General features: G+C 34.5%; 1 protein-coding gene across 2 annotated transcripts; it reads right to left on the bottom strand.

The window, feature by feature from the left end:
* Window positions 1–218: 218 nt before the first annotated feature.
* On the bottom strand, window positions 219–8,954 carry LOC108036887 (casein kinase II subunit alpha). 2 transcript variants are annotated; one of them, XM_017113265.3, is made up of 3 exons: window positions 8,771–8,954; window positions 8,138–8,252; window positions 219–1,617 (listed from the first exon to the last, which is right to left on the bottom strand). In XM_017113265.3, the coding sequence occupies exons 2-3, from the start codon at window positions 8,143–8,145 to the stop codon at window positions 471–473; spliced, it is 1,155 nt and encodes a 384-aa protein (XP_016968754.1). In that variant the 5' UTR covers window positions 8,146–8,252; window positions 8,771–8,954; the 3' UTR covers window positions 219–470. The 2 variants fall into 2 exon arrangements, with proteins under 2 accessions (XP_016968754.1, XP_016968755.1); XM_017113266.3 differs by lacking the exon at window positions 8,138–8,252 and having other exon boundaries at window positions 8,771–8,953.
* Window positions 8,955–10,133: the final 1,179 nt, after the last annotated feature.

Below are 10,133 nucleotides of genomic sequence, written 5' to 3'. Positions count from 1 at the left end.
AAAGAATCAAGAGTTTTAAATTCATCTCGAAATGAAATGCCTTATTGCATGCCTATAAAAGCAATAACGGATTATTGGGATTGACCAATGATATAAGTTTATAGTATAAAAATTTTATACTGATTTAGTATATTAGTATAAATTAAATAAAATCTTCTAAATAGTTGAAAATATTTAATTACAATGAATGTTATTTTAAAATAATAAAAAGAAGAAAATAGAGCATTAAAGAAATATATTTAATTTAAATTCATATTTTAGAATATTATGCAAAGCTTGATTTTTACTGTAAAGACATTATATTTTGGTTTATTTCCATAAAGAACAGATCATCAAATCGATCCTTTTAAGACAGTAGCTTAATTTATTTTATTTCTCTTCAGAGTTTATATTTTTAATAATTATTATCATAAATGTTAAATGGCTGTTATCCCGATTTCGAAACACAGTATTCATCATAGTGAAATAACTTATTGCTGATTATTGGGATTCATTTGTCCATTGACGATAGGTAAAAAATACGGGTGAGCCATAGCTTCGCGGGCTGTGAGTCGGTCCACGTGATCATAGCGCAACAGTTTATCTAGAAAATCTAGAGCTTCAGGAGAAACGAGGTGTTGGTTGTCAGAATGAACAAACCTTTCCCATCGTTTTCGTGAGTGACGTTGTAGAATGTCGTGAAATCTTGGATCTAAGTCAATGTTATACTTATCTAAATATGCGTAAAGCTCTTCAGTGCCCAGCACCTTAGCAATGCGTACCAATTGATCATAGTTGTCATGGCCATGAAAGAAGGGCTCTTTTCGAAATATCATCGATGCCAACATGCAACCCAGTGACCACATATCAAGTGAATAATCGTACATCTGGTAATCTACAAGTAACTCGGGACCCTTGAAGTATCTTGACGCCACCCGAACGTTATACTCCTGACCGGGATGATAAAATTCAGCTAGTCCCCAATCAATAAGGCGCAATTTTCGGTTTTCATGATCGATCATAACATTATGAGGCTTCACATCGCGATGCATTATTCCCATGCTATGGCAGTAGTCAAGTGCCTTAAGAAGCTCAAACAAATAGTAGCGAATCTCATAATCAGTTAATGTTTGATAAAGTTGCTTGAAATCTGTGTTATTAACATGTTCAAATATTAGCGCCGGAGTCCTAGATACTGGATCCTTGACAACGGCTAACAGTGTTATTATATTGGTTCCTCCACGAAGATTTTCCAAAATTTTGATTTCACGCTTAATCTTCTTCTTTTTAACAGGTTTCAGAATTTTGACAACGCATTTTTCCGTTGTCGTTATATTAATAGCCTCAAAAACCTCAGAATACTTTCCGCGTCCTAATTTACGGACCAGTTGATAATCATCTTGATTGCCCCAATCAACGACATAGTTTTCATAGTCCCAATATTCATCTGGCTTATGCGCATTCACATCTGTGTAAACACGAGCCGCACTTGGAAGAGTCATTTTTTTGAAATTGTCTTTTTCTTTATCTTCTGCTTCAAAGTTCAGTTTGGGATGTATAAGTAAATTTTTCTGAGCCGATTTATTTATTAGTCTACTGGTTCTGGTCCTGACAGCAAATATATTGTTGTAAAACAGTCTGAAAAAAGAAAGAAAAACCATATTAGTTAATTGTACACTAAACGAAAAAAAATATCTTTAAGGTGTAAGCAAATGAATTTCCAACATGGCATTGTTTTTGTGTCACGACTATTAGATACCCATTACTAAGGTTTTAAAAACAAAATTGATAAAAGTTAGGTCAAGTTAGATTTCCTCTTTAAAATGTGATGCGCTGCTCGGCTTTCACCTACAGTGGTTCTCATAGACTTAAGCCATAAACTGTTAAAACAGTGTTGTGTAAGCAGCTCATCACGGTACAAAAATACAAGTAGGAATTTGGGGTTCCAAAAAAATTTACCAAATGTCAAAAAGGAGTATTGCGCTCTGCTCATATATGTTTGAGCTAAAATAGTCAAACTTGTGTTTTTTTCCGGGAAAGTTGTGCTAATTATTTTCTAAACTAAAATATTGAATACTAAATACGTTTCCCAAAACAATTTGACCGCTACGACTACAACTAATAATACAAATCCGGCCGAAAAAAGCTGATATGGGAATATTAAGAAAAAAACACAAGTATTCTCCACATTTCTAAGACTACATTTTTTGCAGGCATAGTTAGAAATGCCTTTGCATTTTATTTGAAACATGGAACCTGGGAAAATATTCCACGTGTAAAGCTCAGAAAACCCACTTTGAACGATGAAAAACAAATTGCCAAAATCAGTAAAGCCGATTCCTTCTTGACTTCAGATGGCGTGAATTTGTCAGGTCAGACCATAAGAAGTCGTCTAAATGAAAGCGGGTTATTTGGACGCATTGCGCAAAAAAAAACCATTGCTGTCCTTTAAAAATGTTGAAAAACGCCTTCAATTTGCCAGAGAGCATCTTCAAAAAGGTTCCAATTTTTGGAACATGATTGAGCGACGAATCCAAGTTTAATGTCTTTGGGAGTGATGGTAAACCATATGTGCGAAGTCCTCCCAGAAAAAAATTCGAAACCAAATACACGAAGACGGTTAAACATGGTAGCGCTTCGATTATTGTCTGGGGTTGTTTCACCGCATCGGTTGTAGGTCCCCTAGTGAAGATAGAAGGCATTATACCGGCGAACTGTACAGGAACATCCTTATTAACAATTTATCTGGAGAATATGCCGATAAATTGCCAGTTGCCAGGATATTTTAACAGGACAACGACCCCAAACACACCAGCAAGATAGTCAAGTCGTGGCTTAACCAGGAGGGAATTAATGTTTCGCAATGGCCAACGCAAAGCCCCGACTTGAACCCTATAGAGAACTTGTGAGTAATACTTAATCAAGTCTTTCTCCCAAAAAAACCAGCAAATTAAAATGATTTCTGTCGAATTTCGAAAGAAAAATAAAATCTTCTTAGCGCACTCGATAGGTATTGATAAGACTCGTTTCAGCTATTTTTTTTTCCATAAAAACAGTATCCGCTACAGTGTTGGAGTGGGCTTGAACCTTCCACTGCGCAGCGAGGTAGTTTGATCCTTTCTTTAATAGTGGTAGGAACACCTTTAGATTACATTTGGAAAAGTGGTCTTGTTACTCACCAGCTTTTATTGTTTTCCCTAGTTAGTTAACTTGTCCATTTTTCGATCGACGTTTGGCCAAAGTACAGATAAATTTACGAAAACCATTCGCACGTTTTTCTTTAAACGAGTTTTATTCATTTCAAGTATACTGTTGTCTATTTGCTCTTTTGCAGGTAGTATATAAGTCGTAAGCAGCCGAATCGGGCAACTACATCTTATATGTACATAGCTCCCATCGAAATAATCGGAAGAACATTTTTTTTTTGTGTTTTTAACATATAACCCCACACGCTTGGAAATAACATTTTTTATCTAGCTCTGAATTTTAAACAAAATTTTATCAAAATTGGAAGACTGTGTCATACAGCTGCCATAGGAACGATCGGAAAATTGGTAAGAAAATATTATGAAACAAGAAATGAAGTTAACTTCGGCAAGCCGAAGTTTGTATACCCTTGCAGTTATAAAAAATAATCAATAATTTTATTAAATTGAATTCGAAATTTTTAAAAATATAAAAATTTATATTCCCAATATTATAAGATAATATGTTAAAAAGCCCCAAAGCTATAGTTTGTTTCATATTATTTCTTACCAATTATCCGATCGTTCCTATGACAGCTATATGATATAGCTATGTGAAATAGTTTAATAAAATTTAATTCGAAATTCAAAACCAAATAAATAATGTTATTTCCAAGCGTAGGAGGCTATAAGTTAAAAAACACCGAAGATATAATTTTTCAATATTATTTTACCACTAATTTTCCGATTGTTCCTATGGGGGATATATGATACAGTCGTCCGATTTTGATAAAATTTCATTCGAAATTCAAAACCAAATAAAAAATGTTATTTCTAAGCGTAGGAGGATATTGGTTAAAAAACACCGAAGATATAATTTTTCAATATTATTTTACCACTAACTTTCCGATTGTTCCTTTGGGGGCTATAAGATATACATAGTTGTCCGATCTGGCTGGTTCCGACTTATACGAGGTGTGTTCAAAAAGTAAGGTGACTTTTTAAATTTCGCGGGCATATATATATACATATTTTCGATTATCGTTTTTTTGTTTTGTTATGTTGGTACACTCTTCCCTAACATCTGTACCAAGATTCAATTGAATCCCCTTTTTTGTTTAGTTGTGAGAGGCGTAAGGTAACAAGTTGTTTTGCGTGCTCAGCGATTTTTTGCTATCGAAACATATGGATCAAAGGATTTGCATCAAATTTTGTGTAAAAAATAAAATTAAGTGCTCCGAAACACTTGAATGTTGACAGTGGCATACGGTGAAACTGTTCTGAGTAAAAAAAATGTTTACAAGTGGTACAAACTCTTCCAAGATGGCCGGGAAGATTCCAATGACGAGCATCGCTCTGGACGCCCAAGCACGTCTACAACTGATGAAAACGTTCAAGCAGTGAAGAAAATGGTTTTGGAATATCGTCGAATCACTATCAGAGAAGTTGCTGAAGATGTCGGTATATCGCTTGAAATTTTTTCAAACGTTTTGGGCATGATTTGTGTGTCAGCGAAGTTTGTTCCAAAATTGATGAATTTTGATCAAAAGAACCGTCGAATGAGCATCGCTCAAGAGCTGTTGGATGACGTCAATGACGACCCAGATTTACTCAAAAGGGTCATAACTGGTGACGAATCATGGGTATATGGTTATAATATCGAAACCAAAGCCCAATCGTTACAATGGAAGAGCCCAGATGAGCCAAGACCGAAAAAAGCACGCCAAGTTCGATCAAATTTCAAAGTTTTGATCACTGTATTCTTCGATTATGGTGCATCAGGAGTTCTTACCATATGGTCGTACGGTCAATAAACAGTATTATCTGGAAGTTATGCGCCGTTTGCGAGAAGCAATACGAAAGAAACGACCAGAATTGTGGAAAAACAATTCATGGCTTTTGCATCACGATAATGCCCCTGCTCACTCATCTTTGCTTGTGCGAGATTTTTTGGCCAAAACAACACCACAATAATGCCTCAGCCACCATATTCACCGGATTTGGCCCCATGTGACTTTTTCTTGTTCCCAAAACTAAAGAGACCTATGAAAGGACGGAAATTTGCAACGATTGATGACATAAAGACTGCATCGCTGGAAGAGCTCAAGGCTATACCGAAAAGTGCTTATGGGAAGTGCTTTGAGGATTGGAAAAAACGTTGGCATAAGTGTATTGTATCTGAGGGGGATTACTTTGAAGGGGACAACATTAACATTGATAAATAAATTAATAGTTTTTCTTGAAAATACAAAGTCACCTTTCTTTTTGAACACACCTCGTATACTACCTGCAATAAAAAGAAGACTTTTGGAAAAGTTTCAGCCCGATAGCTTTAAAACTGAGAGACTAGTTTGCATAGAAACGGATGGACAGACGGACGGGCAAACGGACATGTCTAGATCGACTCGTTTTGTGACGCTGATTAACAATATTTATACTTTATGGGATCGGAAACTGCGTTGCAAACTTCTGACTGAAATTATTATACCCTTTGCAAGGGTATAAAAATTGTATCTTTAGTGTTTATTAACATATAACATCCTACGCTTGGAAATAACATTTTTGAATTATTTCAAAACTTTGAATTAAATTTTATTAAAATCGGACGAAGGAATCATATAGCCATAGGAACGAACGGAAAATTGCCGGGAAATAAATATAAATCTAGAAAGGAAGTTAACTTCGGCTTGCCGATATACCCTTGCAGCTATAAGAAATAATCAACTTTAGTAATACCATGTGAAATTTTTTAGAATTGTTGGATTATTAAACAAATTATTTCATTTTTTTCAGGCAATTTTTTTGACATCTATATGTTAGAGTAGTCCGATTTTTATTATATATTCCCAATATGAGATAAAATGTCAAAAAGCACCAAAGCTATAATTTATTTCATATTATTTTCCCACCAATTTTCCGATAGTTCCTATGACAGTTATATGATATAGTCGTCCGATTTTGTTACAATTTAATTCAAAACTCAGAACTAATGAAAAATTGTTATGAGTTGTTAATGGGTTTTCCAAGCGTGGGACGTTTTATGTTAAAAAACAACGAACATATAATTTTTATTAAATTTTTTTCCCCGATAGTTCCTATGGGAGCTATAAGATATAGTGGGCCGATCCGGGAGATTCCGACTTATATACTACCTGCAATAGAAAGAAGACTTTTGGAAAAGTTTCAGCCCGATAGCTTCAAAACTGAGAAACCGAATCTTTTGCGATGCAAACTTCTGACTGAAATTATTATACCCTCTGCAAGGGTATACAAATGATATCAGTGGTGTTTCTTAACATATAACCTCCTACGCTTGGAAATAACATTTTTTAATTGATTATGAATATTAAATTTAATTCGATCATATATAATATTCTATCTATATGATATAGTGCTACGATTTTGATAAAATTTCATTAGAAATTCAGAACTAATTAAAAAATGTTATTTCCAAGCTTAGAAGGTTATATGTTAAAAAACACCGAAGATATATATTTTTTTAAATGTTTTCCCCGATAGTTCCTATAGGAGCTATAAGATATAGTTCCGACTTATATAATACCTGCAAAGTTTCAGCCCGATAACTTCAAAATTGAGAGACTAGTTTGCGTAGAAACGGACAGACAGACGGACATGGCTAGATCGACTCGTTCAGTGACGCTGATCAAGAATATATATACTCTTGGGGGTCGGAAAAGTTTCCTTCACTGCGTTGCAAACTTCTGACTGAAATCATTATACCCTCTGCAAGGGTATAAAATTGTATATCACTGAAGCTCGCCATAATATTTCAAAATCCTTATATACTTAGAAATCACACTCTAAGCATTCAAAAATTACCATGCTATTAAAGAAGAAGATACTCGTTACTCAGCTAAACTTAATTAAATTCGATTTAATAAATACACTTTTTAACATTTCAACAGTTTTGAAAGTGTAATTATCTAGTAGAATTTAACTTTCCGTAACAAAATGTAGAAGTTTTGTATGTTGGTTGAGGGATCGTCGTTAGTAAGTGTTCTTTGTTTTTTGCAACATAATTCGTTCAAAGATTATTGGAAATCCCGCTAATGAGCCGTCCTTAGTGCCAAATACTTTTTCTTTTCCTAAACAACTAGATTCTTTACGAAGTAAGCTAAATATTTGTACATCGATATTTATTTTGGTTGAACCCGATAGTTCCGAAGCTTATCCAAATAAGTGCACAATTTACAGGCTTGATTGTTTGATCTGACGTAGAGGTTGAGTTTTGACTGAAGTTAACTTAGAACTTAGTACTAACTCAAAAAAAAAAAACAAATCGAGTTTCTGGGTATAATTTTTACCCTTATTAGCCAATTTTTTGATGCAAAAAGTATCTCCAAAAAAAAGTACTAGTAATTTCAAAAAAAAATGTTTTCAAAATTCAGTTTTGCTTACGTTTTTTACGATTTTTTGTAAATGTTTAGAAAAATGCATTTGAGCCATATTTGTATTTTTTACTAATTTTCCCCATATTGTCACCATAAAATCATAAATCGTGGTATTATGAGTCCACTACCACCTTCATTTTATATGATAGAAACAACATTTTCGATTGACTCAAAATAAATGTGCTACCCCCACTCTAACGCCCACAAACCGCTAAAAACTGTGGTGGATAGAAATGATAGAAATTTTTTTTTGCTTAAATGTTTTTGTCTTATCAATACCTATAGATTGACCTAAAACAAATTTTGCGACACCCTTAAATCTGTCTGTCACCCACATAACATATACCGAAACGGCTGGTAGGTGGCGCTTTGCAATATTCCTTTGCTGCTTATATATCTCCATTTTTATTTTGCTTCCTTGACATGTGAAACGGGTATCTGATAGTCGAGGCCCTTGACTTTAGAGTTCTTCCCTGTTAGTTTTCAAAACATTACATACAGGGCCACGAAAATCAACGATTAGTCTTTTTAAACTTATATTGGTGCAAAGGAACAACATACCTAAACATAAATAATTTAGTAGTCTCGCTAAACCCTTTAGATGATAGCAGCGTCCCTCAAAGTATCCAATGAAAATTCGACAATGAACGCCGGGTACGGTCCTCAAAAATGTTAACTAAATTTATATAATACGCAATTTTACAGATGAGAATATATGTATATCTTACATTTGCTTTTATATAAATACATACATTAAAATGACTATGAATGTGTTGCGAGAATACATTTATAAAAAATAGCGAGTTCCTAAAAGATCTATAAAAACACATTTATATACATATAAATATACAAATACATGAGTAGTCATTGGGATTTATATTTAAATGTATGTATTTACAAAATGAAGGCGAAATAAATGTTTATAGCATTGCTCAACACACGCACCAATGTTATCATAATGATTCACAAACGTATTTAATAAAATAAAATTAACCGGCTTCTGGTCTATACCAAAAATTATCAACTCGCAGATATTCATGTGTACATCCTCATATATATGCCACTTCACATAAAAAGTACAGAATTAGGAATTCGGTTTACACTTATTATAATTCAAAGCACAACTTTTGATATTAACACATTGAAAAACTTTATTTAAGAGGCGTGTTTAAAAATATGCGTCATGGTACTCACGTCTTTGTTAAAACCAGCGTGGCTGATTAGAGTGACTATATTATTAGGAGGTTAATCTAAACCGCTGTCTATTATAGAATTGGTGCTGCATAACAACACAGAAAAATGTCAAGATGAAACAACAAATCATTAACTTGCCAGAAACAACGGAATTGGAATACACTTTTTTTTCTTCATATATTATGACCAGTTCTAGTCTTGGGTGAATGCCTAGTATACGGATATGCGAAATCGGTCCGTTATCTAAGAGAGAGTACGAGACAAATTGGCATGCCTATACTGAACACTTCGTGGCCTTTTTCTACCGTTGTAAAATGTTTAATGAAAAAATACTACAAATTACAGCACTTTCCAACCTTTCGGATATGAATTCTGAGTTTGTGCCTAATCCCACAGAATCTGTTCATGAATTATAGTTATAATTGTTAACAAATGTCGAATTCCGGTACCCCTCACATATAGTCTATCTTGTCAACAGCGGTTCGCATAGTGTCGACTGTAAAATTAAAAACATTGGATCATAACGTTAATTGTTCATACATAAATGTGCATTAAGGTCTGCCCACACTGGGGCGGTGCGGCGCGTGGCGGCACGACGCTGAGCTGCGCCATGCCACTTGCGACTTCTCTTTTTGCTTTCTGCTTAAAATTCACTTATTGACACTTGTTTTCGGCCGGAAACTTATGCCGCAACGGTTGTCGGTAACAGCCGGAAGATACCGAGAATACATAATATCGGCGCGGCAAACGCCGCTTGTATGCTTTTACGAGCATTCACGCGGTAACGCCCTTCCTCGTGCCAAGACGCGCTGCTTCCATATAATTACATGCAAACTTCTCTACGCGCTAAAATCTGCGAGGAGCCGCACCGCACCGCCCCAGTGTGCGCAGGCCTTTAAACAGTAAATGGATGAAAACTTGACGCGTTCATAATGGTAAAAATGAAACAATTTAATTAAAAAAATGTGTTAGCTTTTGATGCGATAAATGTTTAATACCGAATTCCACATAGCATATCAGCCATTTACCATCCAAAAACATTTTTTCGTTACGCGCACAACCAAATCCGTCGAATGTCGGATCTGCAGATTTTATACAGAATGCTGAACAAATAAGAACAGATGACTCCTAATATTGTCTAAATGGTAACAAATAAAGTTCATTGAATATAAAATATAAATGGCTGTGGTGAGCAGAAGAACATGATACTTGATCACTGATGGAATTCTTGCTGTTTTGCTGAACGCACATAATAACTAATTATCATGAAAAAATGGAGCATAGAAATAGCTTATATGATAAATTTTACATTGCTGGTGTTCGATGATGGAAATATCGATAAGAATTATTTCAATTATAACTA

The sequence above is a fragment of the Drosophila biarmipes genome, chromosome 3L (genome assembly GCF_025231255.1).
Source record: "Drosophila biarmipes strain raj3 chromosome 3L, RU_DBia_V1.1, whole genome shotgun sequence".
Taxonomy (NCBI): Eukaryota; Metazoa; Arthropoda; class Insecta; order Diptera; family Drosophilidae; genus Drosophila; species Drosophila biarmipes.
This window is presented reverse-complemented; position numbering and strand designations above follow the sequence as displayed.